At 40.8% G+C, this 16,709-nt stretch overlaps 1 protein-coding gene across 4 annotated transcripts in view; it reads left to right on the plus strand.

Moving 5' to 3' along the window:
• The window catches only part of TBCEL (tubulin folding cofactor E like), a 63,824-nt gene extending 57,732 nt beyond the window's left edge, over positions 1–6,092 (plus strand). For all 4 annotated transcript variants that reach the window (XM_055548400.1, XM_055548403.1, XM_055548401.1 and 1 more), the window contains exon 8: positions 3,277–6,092. In XM_055548400.1, coding sequence (XP_055404375.1) covers positions 3,277–3,595 — 319 coding nt within the window. In that variant the 3' untranslated portion in view covers positions 3,596–6,092. The remainder of the gene's footprint in view (positions 1–3,276) is intronic.
• The last annotated feature ends 10,617 nt before the right edge of the window (positions 6,093–16,709 follow it).

Genomic DNA, 16,709 nt, shown 5'->3' on the forward strand with positions numbered 1-16,709 from the left:
TATAGGATTATACAGCTATAATATTAAGTTTTAGTTTTATATTTAAATAGATTCATGGCTTACCACTAGTTCTGTAATCTCACTGTTGACTAGTGTTTTTCTTTTTCAAAAAGACTCGAGGGTTCTATATTCCCTAAGTTTGCTTGTTAAGCTTATTTCTGGGGAAAAAAAACAAAACAAAACTTGGTGAGGTATAATATTCCTGGGTCATGCTTTCTAATTTATTTATTTGGTAGGAAATGTATTATTTTGCTCAGTCTCTTTCACTGATGCTGAAATCTTGCTTTTCATCTCATTCTGCTGCTTATCCTTTATCTTTGAGCTCCTGTTTTATGATATTAATGCACTTATTAATTTCTGCACCTTAGAGTATCTGTGGGGCATTTTCATTTCATTGAGATGTTTCCTTTGAGATCGAGTTCTCCTCTGCCTTTCACTTACGTGTTTCTCTCTTTTATTCCTTTTGCTGTGTGGTATGTGCTTAGTTGCCTCTCTGTCTTATCTTCTTGCTTATGCTTAAAAGTGAGTCCCGCTCTCTAGACCATGTCTGTACTGAAACATGGTCTAAGTAAACTCCTGACCCCTCACCACTGTTTCTTTTGTCTCTCCTGGACAGAGTCTGAGAGTCTGGGGTGTTACAATTCTATCTACTTTCCTGTAGTCTGAAGGGAAAACATCTGTAGAACTGGGTTCAGCTTTTATTTGACCCCTGGGTTCTGCTATCTTTCCCAAGATTTTGTTAAATTATCATAACCTAGTTTCACTTACTTGAAGTCATACGCTAGGAGACTGGGTAACAGAAAGATACCCTTGGACTTTGAGTCATTTTGCTTTTTTAATTTGGAGCCTTGGAAAATTTCAAGTCCTGGTAGTTTTGCTTTTTGTTCGTGTGGACTATTTTGCTTTGTTTTGTTTCCCCTTGCTAAGATCCTGACATACTGGCAGTGGGGTGTAGCGCCTTCTGATCCCTGAGGGATATCCTTAGTCTTCCTCCCAGCTGACTCCATTCTCCTTCAGCCCCATTTGCTCTAAATTTAAAAGTATTGGTCAGTACACTAAAGGTACTGACCTTGGTAAGGGTTTTGTTTCCTTACCTTCTTTCTCCATAATGTCTTCTAGGGGCTGAATTAGGATCCTTGCTTATTAACAAAACCACATAGCACAAAGCTTTTGGTTCCTTTTAAAGGGCTACTTCAATGAGACTGTTCCCTCTTTTTCTGTATTAGTTGCTGGGGTAATATTTTACCCTTAAAAATATTATTTGGGGTCCAAGATCTGGGAGAAATTTCCATAATGTGTTTCATCATACCACCATCTTTTCAAAGAAGTCCTTCCTAAGTAGATTTCAGTCATATGTTTTTTAAAGGATATGTGTGTTTTAATAATACAAGTTCCAGACAACAGGAATGGAGTCTTAATATTTATTTGTATATGGACTTAGAATTTACAAGTTCTTCAGTTCAGTTCAGTCGCTCAGTCGTGTCCAACTCTTTGCGACCCCATGAATCACAGCACACACCAGGCCTCCCTGTCCATCACCAACTCCCAGAGTTCACTCAAACTCATGTCCATAGAGTCAGTGATGCCATCCAGCCGTCTTATCCTCTGTCGTCCCCTTCTCCTGCTCCCAATCTCTCCCAGCATCAGGGTCTTTTCCAATGAGTCAACTCTTCGCATGAGGTGGTCAAGTTCTTACTCATCTGTTATTTTGTATAAGCCTCACAACTGTCTTATAAGGTAGGAAGGACAGACTTATTATCCCAGTTTTACTAGTGAGGAATCTGAGATACGAAAGGATTGAGTGAGTTGGTAAGTCACACAACTAATTGTAAGTCAAGACTTTGACATCACATCTTCTGACTCCAAGGCCAGTGCTATTTTACCTGGTCCCCGGAGAAGGCAGTGGCCCCCACTCTAGTACTCCTGCCTGGAAAACCCCATGGGCAGAGGAGCCTGGAAGGCTGCAGTCCATGGGGTCGCTAAGAGTCAGACACGATTGAGTGACTTCACTTTCACTTTTCACTTTCATGCTTTGGAGAAGGAAATGGCAACCCACTCCAGTGTTCTTGCCTGGAGAATCCCAGGGACGGGGGAGCCTGGTGGGCTGCCGTCTCTGGGGTTGCACAGAGTCGGACACAACTGAAGTGACTAAGCAGCAGCAGCAGCCACTTCATGGCAATGATTGCCTCCATCCCTGATCACAGAGGTCTTACTGCAGTTTCAGTGTTCTACCAACCTAGTTACAACACTGATTTAACTGAGTTAAAGCTAAAGTAGGGTGGAAAACGTGGGGGAGTAGCAAGCTTATGACCACTGTATTCTGATCCAGAATTAACCTCAGTATATCTTGGTTATAGTAAAGCTAATATCAGATCTTTTTCAGCACTTTTTCCCTCTCTGGTTTGTAGAAAACTGCTCAGCATCCACAGGGAGATCAAACCTACATTCTCCAAAGCTGGCAGATGAGACAAGATTTTTCACATGGGAAACTTGTCCTCTTAGGCCCTGGTCCCACCTGCATAATTCACTTTCCTCCTAGTATCTTTGGCTCTTTAATTCCTGCCTTGATCAGGGAACTTGTATCCCTCATTTACCACTTTTTTTTTTACCAGAACATATTCTTGATTCTTCCACAAACTCCTTATATTACAGTCAACTAGGCTAGGCAGAACCAGTCAAACAAAGCATCACTGAAAAATCAGAGTTAATAGCTAATATACAACTATTTTTTACAACAGTGTTTTTGTTTGTAAGTTATGGCTTATATAGGGTCAGAAACTGCTGGTCTATGTCCATCTTTCCAGCTATTACCAAAAAACACGGGCTTAGATATCTACATACCTTGATGATGATGCCAAAGCAAGTGGGTTCTACAGAGTGACTGGACTTCTGTCTGTAACCTTTGTAGTGTCTACCTTTTTAGGTTCTCCTCTCCTCTCTAAGCCTATTCTTTCATAATTATTAGGTTCTCCTCTCCTCTCCTCTCTAAGCCTATTCTTCCATAATTATTAGCAGCAGGCATGATAGCCATCTTTAGAAGAAACCCCCTCTCTGCAAGGATGGGGTTTTACTGAGATTTCAAGGAGACAACCATATCAGATCACAGATTCCACATACTCACAGTAGATAGGTAGGCAGGTAAGCAGATATAATATTAGACTAGGATATTAGATGTTGAGAATAACAGTAGTTTACCTGTAGTTCTGAAGAAGTCAGTAGTTCTTGCGCTGGTGGCTTAGGTATCACTGTTTTGGTTTTCTGTTTTTTCCCTTCTAGGTATCATGAACTCATTACAAAATATGGGAAGTTGGAGCCTTTGGCAGAAGTGGACCTGAGACCCCAGAGCAGTGCGAAAGTAGAAGTCCACTTTAACGACCAGGTGGAAGAGATGAGCATTCGTCTGGACCAAACAGTTGCAGAACTAAAGAAACAATTAAAAACTCTAGTTCAGTTACCCACGAGCAACATGCTTCTCTACTATTTTGACCATGAAGCACCCTTTGGCCCAGAGGAAATGAAGTACAGCTCTCGAGCCTTGCATTCTTTTGGCATTAGGGATGGAGACAAAATTTTTGTGGAATCCAAGACAAAATAATCTCTGCCAGCCTTGTGAGAACACACGCATTAGGACTTGCAGGGCATTTGTTCTGTGAAGTTTTCTTCAGGAGGGAGAAGGTTGTTTTGCTTAGTTTTGTTTTGTTTAGGTTTTGGGGGGTTTTGTATATTTCCCTCTAAAATGGGTTAGGGGGCTGTTTTTGGTATTTTCTACCACCGATTCCTTCGGCTCTGCCACCAGAATTGGCCACATCCCCAGTCCCTGTGCCCACCGTCATGAGAGATGCCTGGGCAGCACCGACTCGTAACGATGTTCACGGGGATCTGTGTGCCGCTTGGTTGTCATGACCACTTAGGTACACTTGTGACGCTGGTGTGAACAGTGCGCCCCCCAGAAGGGCATCTGCGCTTAAATCAGGAGACGAGGAATCTTTCCAGGAAGGGCCGGCATGTCTCTCTCTCAGTTCTTCCATTTTCCCCTCCCTCTCTCCTTTCCTTCTTGAGTTCAGTTATTCCTTTTGACTTGTGTCTGCACATTTGCCCAATAGTTTTATTCTGTCCGTACCTAACTTCTCATTTCTCAACTTGGGTAAGTTTTTTTCTTCATTTCTCCCTTTTGAAATAATGTCACATGTTTCAAGCATTTCTCAACCTGGTTCTGATCTCAGGTACTCAGTTGGAACCTTTAGTTCTGTTAGGGTCTGGAAGAAGAGTCCATGAGGGAACACGGGCTGCTGGAAGCGCAGGCACGAGCAGTCTGAGCTCTGTGTGTGACTGTCCCGGTCTTAATGTTCCTCCCCCAGTAGATCACCCATTACTGACATGAGATAGGTCAAATCCCAGAGTTCTTTGCTTTTTGAATGTATTTTTTTCATATCTATCTTTTTCATTACTTTATTGGGAATGGAGGCCTGACTTCATGAAGAATTCAATAGTGCAATGGATATACATGCCAGGAGAGCTAAGAGTTACCTAGTAAACTCTTGGTGGTATGTGTGAGGGAGTCACGTAGAGGGGATATGGGAGAAAGTGTGTCGTGACTTTCCTGCCTGGCATCATTTGAAGTCTTTGCTCTCGCACTTTGCATTAGAAAAAGTGGGAAATTTTCTTCAAAGGGATCTTTGATTCCCAGTTCTTCCCTGGGATTTTGTGATGTCATAATTAAACAATTCTTTTTGTTTTATGTTTCAACTTAGTTGCCCCTACAGGAGAACAGCTCTGACTAATCTCTGAGTAAAGTATAAGTGTCAAAACTTCAGATTTGCCTCCAAGTTATGTTTTTTGCACAATCATATTTAAAGCACTTCCCTTTAAAAGGTAGTCCTTACCTGCTCTGACATCTTTTGGTTTGTTCTTCTGTTCCTTTGTTAATCAGTGTAGTCTCTTCCTTTGATATATGTTTTTCTGGATCCACCGTGTTTACTGATGGGAGACTTGAGAAGGACTTAGTGCCACTGGGGCAGAAAATGTGCACATGAAGTATTTTTCAAAGAATGTAACTGTTATCTGATTGCATTTGACCTTTTGACCTTTGTTACATGATTCCATCACTTCTACAAACTCTTAATTTCTTACGAAATTCTTAGATGACTCTTGTAAAACCCTTCTCAGATACAAAGTTGTGTTTATTATTGCTACTTTTTCAGTCATCCTAGGCCACAATAGCAGATGTTTATTCTCTTAATGCACTTCAGGTTCAGTATCTGTAAAGCCTTTGACCCAGGCTTGCTGAGTCAAATCTACATTCACCGTAATGTTGAAGGTGGAAACCAAAGGGTTTAGGAAGATGAATGAGGCCAGCTCTCCTGCTGCTGCAGACTTTATCTTTCAAAATCATAAAAATGAACAATGGAGATCCAGGTGGGGTATAGACAAGAATAATTATTTTGCAATCACATTTTCCTGACAGATTTTTGGAGGTGGGAAAAAGTGTGGCAACCGTGTCATGACAATTAAAACTGTGGGTGCTTTGTGTACGTGCGTGTGAGTGCAAATGAGTATGAGAGAGAAACAGTGTAATTGAGCCCGTCGCTTTTGTCAGCCTGGGAAACAGATGAGCTCTTATTTTTTAAGGTTGTATGACCCACGACTGTCTCACAGCAGAAAGCAGAGCGAACACCTGTGTTACGCTTTAATCATCAGTGAAATAGTAACAATAAGATATTTTATATATGACAAAGTTTTATGAAAATGCTTTTTTATTATTAGAGACTTGTTCCTTCTGCTATTACAGAACACAGTGCCCATCAGCTGCAGGCGTAATTCTCCAATTACACAGTTGCATGTCAAGGGAACTTCTCATTTAATTCAATGGTCGTGGGTATTTGGGGGACATTGTAATTGATGGTTCTAATAATTGCTAAATGATTTTTGATTGAGACAAGATCTAATGCAATTATCAGTCTTTTAGAGTTACAGAACGGAAGTAAATGAGAAAAGCTGTTTGAGCATGTATACATGTAGACTTATTTGGGTGGCCGAGTAAAGATGCTGCTCTTGAAATAAAATTGGTGCTGTGTAGACACTTGTAACCAAAATTATTTTTATAACAGGCAAAAAAGAAGGAGAAGAGAGACCATGGATTTTTGAGTCAACAAGTTATGCATAATTGATTGTAGCTTATCTGTGTTTTAATGTTAACTCCATCCAGATTCAGCGAGAGCGTATCATTGACATTTATGAAGCAAAATTCTGTCATAGCCAGTATTACAGATAATGTTGCTACAGGCACAGTGTATAGAACATATCTTTTCTAAAATAGAAATTCTTTTCAGTTGTTAAAAAGGAAAGGAGTAATAAAAGAAAACCAAGTCAATACTGAGGCATCCTTTTCATGTGGGCATGGAGCTGCTGAAACCACAGTGGAAATAAATTTTTGAATTTGAATTGTTGAAATATCCCACATTGCGTTAAAAAAAAAAAAGTTCAGAGTCATGTATCTTTTTTCCTTATTGAAAGTTTCTATTGTTTCTGTAACCTATTGCCACCATGACTGTAAATGCCTAAGAAAGCAGATATTATATAACCCTTGTTCCTTTAAGACCTTTTGGTGAAAATAAGCCCAAAACATGAGCTGTATGTAACAGAGCCAAATGTTATGATGCTATGTTTTAAAAGTTTGTTTCCTTAAAAAGAAAGGAAAGTTCAATTCTAACCAAATGTTTTAGCTATGTTGCTAAATCAGCAGTGTTATGAACAGGGAAGACTTGTTACACCGGTAACATGTCACCATTTGAGGCACGCAGGTGACAGCTTTTAGGAGCCCGTGTGTTGAGGGTGGCTTGCTCCATGGGAGGTGCTAGGCTCCAGGGCAAATAAAACAGAATACAGAATAATAGATTGTTCTAAGCAACGTCCTTTCCACTGATGAATTTGACTTTTCCCCTCATTTCATGTTGGATTGCAAATGCAAACCAACTGCTTCCAAGAACACTCAGAAGCTCTCTGTGTTACCAGGTGTGTTGTGAACACTCTATTTTTCATAGGTGCTTCCTTCAAATACGTGTCCACTGTAGTGATGGAGAGGGACTGGACTCTCTCAGGCTCTTTACTTGCCAGTTGTCTCCTGCAGTTAATGGAAATATATATATATTTTATTTTAGAATATAATTTAAACATGAAGGTCTATTCTTTGCACTTTTTATTAATATATATATAGAGAGATAATCTTTAAAAAAATTAAAAATCCAAGTCCACTTTCTCTTTGTGTTCTGATTTTTCTTTTCTGGAGTTGTGTCGTCAAAGTACTTGTTTATTTTTATATATCAAAAAGTTGATGATAGTGCTCTGGTTGAGTCCTCTGGGGAACTGGGCCTAAGCTGGTAAGGATCTGATCAGCTTAAGAAATTTAGTTGGCATGTTGTCAAAGTTAGCGATTAAAGCTGCAAAACAAAGATTCATAGGAAATATTACTTTTCTGTTAGCAAAGTTTTATACTTCTAACATGCTCTTTTAAAAATAAAAACCCATCTTTGAGATATTTGGCATCCCCTTTTTTGAGTAAGAATCTCATTTAGATGAATTAAGCTTTTGTGACAGTGTTCCAAGGGACACTTCTTTCCTTTGAAAATAATTTTGTATAAGAATTAGAGTTTGGGGCACTGAGCCATATCTGCTTATCAATAATTTCTCAGTGATCTGTTGTGAATGAACCTTGTTCCAAGAATTGAAGTCCAAGTACTGTGTATACTTTGTTACTGTATTTAGAAGACAGTATCTATTAAATTTTTTCTCAGTTCTTCAGAAATGCAGAAGTATCATGATCTGTTTAAATTTAAGATTATTTCTACCTCTTATTCAAATTTCAAAAAATTGTAGTTTTAACCTCTGAGCTAAGTTCTATGTAGCTAGTATTTATTATGAGCTTCTCCGACTTCTTACATGGGAGACATATGTCAAGACACCCATTAGCCCACTGGGCTGAACAGCACTGTAACTTCTAACAGTTGTTAGAATACATGTAAAACAAGAAGGTTAACCTTTGAAGTCCTGTTTGTCTTTCCAACTCTTCTCTGGAAAAGAAGTTATCTGTGTTCTCCAACTTAGAATTTCAGGATTCAAATTTAACCAGATAACCTTTAAAAACATAGGTCATGATAAATATTAACATAAGTCATTTCATCTAATGTTAAGTTTTTAATGTAACTTGAGATTTAGGAATTGAGTTAATACATGAAGGGGATAACATACCATATTATATCTCCTTAAAATATAATGAATTTCTGTATCCTTCAAAAATTTGAGAATAACCCTAAAAATGTTTAGAGTATTTTTTTTTTAATTTTAATTGATCTATTGAAGTGTTCAAATACATGTATTTGCCTAGACCTATGAGTATAATATATGTGAACGTCTTATGCTTTTCTTCAATGTAGTTTAGGCCCCTGAGCAATTTGCATTCTATTTTAAGGCACATATATCAAGAGAGGAGTAACAAACTCATAATCCAAGAGGCTGCTGCTGCTGCTGCTAAATCGCTTCAGTCGTGTCCGGCTCTTTGCGATCCCATGGACTGCAGCCTACCAGGCTCCTCCATCCATGGGATTTTCCAGGCAAGAGTACTGGAGTGGGGTGCCATTGCCTTCTCCAAATCCAAGAGGAAGATGAGACAAAAGTAGAGAGAGTTCTTGGTTGTGTTAATCAGTGCCAGGGATCCAGGCTTATACTTTCATCCTCATGTTTCTTCTAAACACTAACAATAAGCACTAATTTATTATCAACCAGGGCCCAACCTAGATGCTCTACCTATATTAAAGCCTTTTGGTGTTCATGGCATCCCTATGGTTCAGCACTATGATTTATCTCCATCTTCTTACTCATGAGGCACAGAGAGGCTGAGTAACTTGCCAAAAGTCACACTGTTGATAAATGACACCAGAGCCAGGATTCAAACCCCAGAAATTTGGCTGTAGTTGACAGGTGTACTACAGTGCTTGCCACTGAAGCTCTCCTTCATCACCCTACACACACACACCGTTAGTCTTCATGTTTCACTAAAACACTGAAATGAGATATCCCTCAATATTCATGTACTAAATTGAGTTGCTCTATATAAAAAATCACTGATGTGGCTGGTGGCTCTAAATCCAAATTGGAACTTGGCCTCACGGCCCTTCCAGAATTGTGACATTGTGATTGGTATGTTCCTATTGGCCTCTTTGCTCTTCTGGGGGGAGCCACAGTGAACACTCGTCATGGGTGCTATTGACAAGGATAAATGAACCCACAATATGATGCTGGACACTGATCATTTGCTTTTCAAACTGAGGACATTCTAGAGCCTTAAAACTTTGTTTCAGTGAACAACCCAAGGTGGAACAAGTCAATCAGTTTTGATTTCGACGTTTATTAAGGAGGCATCTGTGTTCAAAGGAACTGAAACTTGATGTTTATGGGTGTGGGGGCAGGGGGATAAACAGTCATCTAATGGAGCTTGTATCAAATGTTTTGTTACAGGAAAGAGGCTGTCACTGCTATTGTTCCTCTCTAAAATTAAAGACAGAGACTTGTGAGGAATATAAATATTTATTACAAAATAGAGGAGGCAGTTTATTATGATCTGTGATATCTAAATCTGCCCAAGAATTGCAACGCAGTTTCGGTTTACCGAGTCTTTCACAGACTCTTCATCCTTGAATGCTTCTTAAGTCACTATAAGTAACACAACTAAGGTGTTAAATAAGAATGGGAATCAGAGGAGGCAGACATTAAAGAATATAGGCTAAAGAGGAAAAAATTTTTTCTGAACTACCTGATACATTTGAGAGCAGATGTAAGCTTTATTCCACTATTAGAGAATACAACTAGGACATCATGAATAGCTTTGCTTGTGTTAGAATTTTTTCTTTGGTGTATATTTCAATGTTTACAAAAATACATCTGTTAAAAGTCATTTATATTTCATTTTTAAATATAAAACATTCACAATTCAAAAGTCAAACAATACAAAGAAAGCATACATTGGAGAATTCCACTCTAACCCCTGTTTTCCATCTTTTATTAGTTTCTTATGTGTCTTTGCAGAGTTAACACAAATAATGGCAAATGAGAACGTATATTCTTATTGATCCCTTTTTATCTAGCAAAGTTAGCATATACCATCATGCACCTTGCTTTTTTTCACTTAAAGTCTACCTTGGAAATCTCTCTCTAACACCATGCACAAAATGATCTTATGCTTTGTTTATAGTATATCATCAACCCACTCCGGTCTTCTTGCCTGAAAAGTCCCATGGACAGAGGAGCCTGGTGGGCTTCAGTCCACGAAGTCCCAAAGAGTCGGACAGGACAGAGAAACTGAGCATAGACGCATATAGTATTATTCTATTTTAGATGTGATTTATAATTTATTTGACCACACCTTATTTTTACAATTTTTGGGTGTGCCATGTAGCATGCGGGACCTCAGTTCCCCAACCAGGGATCGAACCCTCACCCCCTGCTTTGGAAGCACTAGGTCTTAACCACTGGACCACTAAGGAAGTCCCTGATCAATACCTTACTGATAGATATTTCAGTCTTTCTTTACTCTCTCTCCCAATCTCCACCCCCACCCTCTCTCTCTTTTCTACTTTTTTTAGTTTGCTGCAGTAAAAAGCATACATTCTTTTACAAAATGTTCAAAATAAAACTGTAGAATACATTCCCAGAAGTGGGATTGCTAAATCAAAGGTCAGAAAGTGAAAAAGTCAAAGTCGCTCAGTCGTATTCGACTCTTTGCGACCCCGTGGACTATAGAGCCCATGGAATTCTCCAGGCCAGGATACTGGAGTGGGTAGCCTTTCCCTTCTCCAGGGGATCTTCCCAACCAAAGATCAGAGTGTTTGTAACTTTGGTGTGTGTGTTTAGTCGCTCAGTCGTGTTTGACTCTGAACCCGTAGATTGTAGCCTGCCAGGCTCCTCTGTCGTGGGAGTCTCCAGGCAAGAATACTGGAGTGGGTTGCCATTTCCTTCTCCAGGGGATCTTCCCGACCCAGGGATCAAACCCAGGTCTCCTGCATTGCAGTCAGACTCTACCGACTGAGCTACGAGGGAAACCCTCAGAGTAATTCTGGTGGATGTCGCCAAATTTTTCTCCACTGGAGTTACATAAAAGAACATTTTTTTTTCTTCTGATTTTACTACTTGTCACATCCCTGCAAAGTCAAAGATTTTACTGATCTTGGGCTTGATAGTAATTCTTGGTTAGGGCAATCAAGATGGGATTCTTCCCAATTAGGCATGCAGATCTAGACACTTGAATTCAACACACAAAGGATTTGCATGAGCCATACAAATTGTCTGTCTTAGGAGCTATCTTTCCTTGGAATCTGCAATTGTTAAATCACTGGTGAGTGAGGTATCACTTCTACTGGAGACGGTGTATGTACTATTCATCCTTAACAATGCACCAGCATTTGTTTCCACCGAGTGCCCTTGAAAAGTGATAGACAAATAGCCCTAAAACCCTCTGTTTATTGTCTGCAGTAAGCTTTAATCAGAACTGCTTCTTTCCAACCAGTGAAATTCTTCTAAGAAGAACTACTTGGTGAATAGGAAATACAAAGTGTCTTCCCCCAATCCCTTTTCAACTTGATTGCTTATGTGCTAGCAAGGATGTTAGAATGACTGGTTTTGGGGTTTTTTTTTTTTTTTTTGGTTATGTTGGTCTACTTAGAATTAGCTATTACAAACCCCTTGCCTAGAGATAAATTCTAGAGTTATTTTCAAAAAATATCTGAGTCCTTGTTTAAGTTTCAGAGCTGAGCATCTTTTATTATTGAGATCTTAGATCTAGAAAGTCTTGCTAGTTAGCTAATAAACATTAATGTTATTCCACGTGATCTTCCAAGAGTCAATGCCTTTTTTCTCATAATTAAGAGTTCAGTGTCTAGACTAAGATCAGCACAAAAAGAAAAATGTTATTGTTTAGTCACTAAGTGGTGTCCAACTGTTTTGCAACCCCATAGACTGTAGCCTGCTAGGCTCCTCTGTCCATGGGATTTCCCAGGCAAGAATACTGGAGTGAGTTGCATTTCCTTCTCCTGGGGATCTTCCTGACCCAGGGATCGAATACGAGTCTCCTGCTTGGCAGATGGATTCTTTACTGCTGAGCCACCAGGGAAACCTCCCCACCAAAAAAAGAAAATTACTTAGAGGTAAATAATATTGAGTCTTTAAAAAGACAGGTTCTAGAGGATCTGTGCTACAATTTTAACTCCTAATGCTTCCAGCTTACTGTTACAAAATGATTACCATGATACTACTAAATATGAAAAATTTTAGAAATATGACATCAGGTTTTTAAACATTTTGCTCTTAAGATGGAAAAACTAACAGACTGCATGAGAACCAATTTTATGAAAGTTAACCCAGGTGTATAAGAACAAAGATTCCAAGACAGTAAGAGAAACAAACTTCGAGATGCAGCGCTCTTGAGAACTTTCCATTCTGAATATCTTTACTATTTAGGAGGTCTTCACCAGCATAATTGCATTTTCTACATCAGCTCATCCGTTTCAAGGACTCTGCTGTGACTAACCACCATTTTCGGGGAGAACGTTAAACATAACATTAGATGAAGAGACTTCCCTGCTGGTCCAGTGGTTAAGAATCCGCCTTGTAATGCCAGGGATGCAGGTTCAATCCCTGGTCAGCGAACTAAGAGTCCCACATGCCAAGGAGCAACTAAGCCCACATGCCACGACTAAGACCCGACCCAGCCAAATAAATGAATAACCTTAGATGTAATCACTTTGTCAAGTTAGATCTAGGAGGCTGAACATTAATCAGTCAATGGATAAGTGGTAGAAACAAACGAACTACAGAAATATGTGGAATCTCCACAGCATATACAACGAAGCAGAATGATCAGTTGCAGAGGGCTGGTATATTTATCCAAGACATCCGTGTCACAGATTCAGCTGTCTGGGATGCAGATGCTAAGGTGCAGGGAGGAGTGCAAAAGGCTTCTTGGGGAATTGGGGAAAGGAAAAGGGGGAAAGAAGGATGCGGCAGCAGAGGGCATCACACTGTGCCATGGACCTGACAAGGTCTGCAAGCCCAATATGATGCTCTGGTGCAAAAATTGCCTATGAGTCTCACTCAGGTCCTTTGTACCAAAGCTTTTCTCAGTCATGCATGGAGGAACACAAGAACATAACCTCAGCTTGAACATGGATACAGACACCAGGGGAGCCAGCCATTGGAAGCTGTCAGCTAACCGTATTCTGTGGCTTCCGAGCATCCTTTCCTGTAAGGTGGATCTGAGCGGTGCACATCTGTACGGACCACAGTCCACCCCATGCCGTGAGTAGATGCAGTTCTCCATCCATGATCAGGGCCAGCTCTTCCACAGCTCTGGTGGACTTCTCTTCCTGAGGGGAACCTCAGAAAGGGGAGATCAGAGGAGTGAACTATGGCCCCTGCAGTTGGTTTCAGGCCCACGACCGGAACCCATCATCTCCCTCGTGCACCATCCATTCTATCACCCCTGCAGGTCTCAGTGGTTTCCCTTGTGGTTCCTCCCAAACTCTAATTCCTGAGGAGTCCGAATCCCTGGTTACCATATGCTGCTCAGGCTTAGGTTGCTGTGCTTGTCCATCACAGTCACAACCAGCCAAGGGAGTATCAAGAGCTGCCATAGTGTATCACCTGAGTTCCACACACCTCACCCCTCGAACCTGTCATGCAACAGCAGCCCCACCTCCTCCTGCTCATCAGAGTCAGGGATTCCTGATGGGACGGCGGCTCATCTTTCCTGCTGGTCTCTGTCACAGGGGACCTGGAGTACCCAGACGGCTCCACAGCCGCAGCTTGCAGCTCAGTAGGACTCTTGTCATGTCTTCTGGTGAGAGTATGCCCTCTTGGGAACCAGGATGTCAAACTCCGTGCAACCTAGAGATGATGGGTTGGGGAGCCAAAGTCTCTCAATAATCCCTGGGAGTGATCACAAGTGGGGCTACTCCTACTTCCACACCTTGGTACCGGGACCCGTGGATTCCTCCTCTTGGGGCACCGCTCCAACCTGTGGCTCCTACTATAATTTTGGGCACACGCTGTCACATCCCTTTTCTCATAAAGTAGGTTCTCTAGTCAGAGGCTATTTTACCTGGAATTCTATGCCTGTGGACATCCAACACGTTCATTCTTCTGAGACTTTTAATTCCTTCTGCCATCTGTCCCAGTAATTTGGGCATTTCAACCTCTCTCTCTCTCTCTCTCTCTCTCTCTCTCTCTCTATATATATATATATATATATATATATATGTATGTATGTATATATATGTATATGTACATATATGTATATATATGTAATATATATGTATGTATGGATGGATGTATATGAATCTTGTTGCTCAGTCATGTCCGACTCTTTGGGATCCCATGAAGACTAGACCACCAGGCTCCTCTGTCCGTGGAATTTTCCAGGCAAAAATACTGGAGTGAGTAGCCATTCCCTTCTAGAGAGGATGTTCCTGACCCAGGGATTGAACCTGGGTCTCCTGCACTGCAGGCAGATTCTTTACCATCTGAGCCACCAGGGAAGCCCAGTTATTTATATATAAAATCCTAATACATAAAATTGTATACACAAGTACAAGGTTTTCCCAATTAGACCCTGATTTTGGCATAATAGAGCTGCCTCAGTTGAAGACTTGATATTGTCTTTGTCAACTCAACTAGGTTCTCTCGAGCAAAAATTGCCCATTAGGGGAGTCCTGCTTTGGTGGAAAGTGACGAGGCTGTTGCAACCATGTGGCCCAGTCACTGGCAGGGTCTCTTGCGGCTCCAGCAGCAAGGCTGAGGCTGAAGGAGCTCACAGCTTGAGACTTGCAGCCTGCCACACTTCTCACTGCATCATTTCAAACTAGCTCAAAAGGTGTAAGCAACTGAAGAAAACGAAACAAAAACAATCAGCATATAAGGCTGACTCTGTTTTTAGGGAATTCGATTTTTTGTTTTGTTTTGTGTTTGAACTGTCTTTCCTCCTGCCTAAAAAGCAGCATCCGTCTATGCCTTCTTTGTAAAAAACTAAGTGTCTTGGGTTACTGGCTCCAAGCCACGCCCACACCACCTTAGGTCGAAATCTTGGCTCACTTCACCCCTTCAACAAAATAAGTCCCCCTGCCGACACGGCATAAAAAGAGATTTTTGTCATTTTTTTCCCCTTCTGTGACCACTGAGTGTCCACTTGAAACACACACTCGCTGACTGGCTCCCCAGCCCAGCCGGTGACGTGTCAGCCCCGGCTGCTCTCAGGCGCCTGACCTGCTCACCCCAGAGCCGCCATTCTGAGCCATGCACGCTGCCATCTTGTGTACCTGGTTAACCCAGGAGCAGCCCCGCCTCAAGAAGGACGAAGCATTTGCTATGGATCAAAAGGCTGAACACAAATGCCCGTGAGTGCACGAAGAGAGAAGACCAGAACAGTTATGCCACTAGAAGTTGTGAAAGTAGAACCAACTGTTTTGCTTCATGACATATAGGTTGACTACAGGACTAACACCTTAATAAAGACTGGGCAAGGAAAATGCTTTTCAAGGTGAGTCTTGGATTTGAGTTAATTTTATTGGAAACAGACAGCCCCAAAGTCAGACTTTCTGTTACATAAATATGTGCCTTTTGGAGAAAGATGGATAGTTATTTGACACATCTGAAAGTAAATATATATGGAGGGTAGGGTAAAAACCCTACTGAATTACCACAGGATTTTGGGGAAAAAAAATATATTGACTAATTTAGACTGAAAAATCAGTTCCCCAAACCTCTTGTCCATTTTAGGACAACGTACTGAAAACTGGAGTTATGTCTTTTGACACAGTTGGCCTTTAAATGTCTGGTCAGAGATAAATTTGGAGCAATTTTTAAATTCCTATTAATTTACAGAGAGTTTTTCCCTGCTACGTTCGAATGATTTCCTTTTCTAAAAACGAGTCTCACTTTAATAATTTTAGATACTAAACTTCGTTTCTGCCTTAGCCAATGTTTCTCATTCTGCATCGACAGAACTGGAAACGGTTTTAGCCTTGTTCATGATGTTTAAATACCTAGAGCAAAATTTCATCAGGAGGGGTTCTATCTCCCCCACACCCTCCGGGGACCCTCAGTGGGCATCTGTGGAGGTTTTCAGAGCCTTTGATTTTTCCCCTGTGAAAGATCATGCCTCACGCTGCTTACCTGTTCCCTGGCCTAATCCTCTGCCCAGAGGTGAATCAGAGAGAAAGTGGCAGGAATAAAACCTAGAAAATTTTGAGAGCACTTCTTTAAATACTTCATGCATACCTATGAAAACACAGCGTAGAGTCTATCAGTGGCAACTGTTCAAAACCAGAGAGACAAAAAAAGACTTTAGTAGCAAACCAACCTCATTTAAATGTTGGAGGCAGCAGCTTTGTTTGGAGTTTTAATATCATGCTGGTGGATGCTAATTCTGTAACATTATACAGTTCTCTTTTTTTGGGTACAAAGGTAGAAGGGGGGGGTTTCTTTTGTGTTTTCAGTGCAAAGTGATTCTGATCAGAAAGGACCAAGGTTTCAGCTCCAAGTAACTGACATTTCCATCTGAATCTACTTTTTTTTTTAAGGGGTGGGAGTGGGGAGGGGGGGAGAAAAAGGTCTAGTTTTTCAGGAAAAGAACCTCTCTACGCAATCCTGAAACTGATCTTTAGATTTAC

Source organism: Bubalus kerabau, chromosome 15, assembly GCF_029407905.1.
Source record: "Bubalus kerabau isolate K-KA32 ecotype Philippines breed swamp buffalo chromosome 15, PCC_UOA_SB_1v2, whole genome shotgun sequence".
Classification (NCBI taxonomy): Eukaryota; Metazoa; Chordata; class Mammalia; order Artiodactyla; family Bovidae; genus Bubalus; species Bubalus kerabau.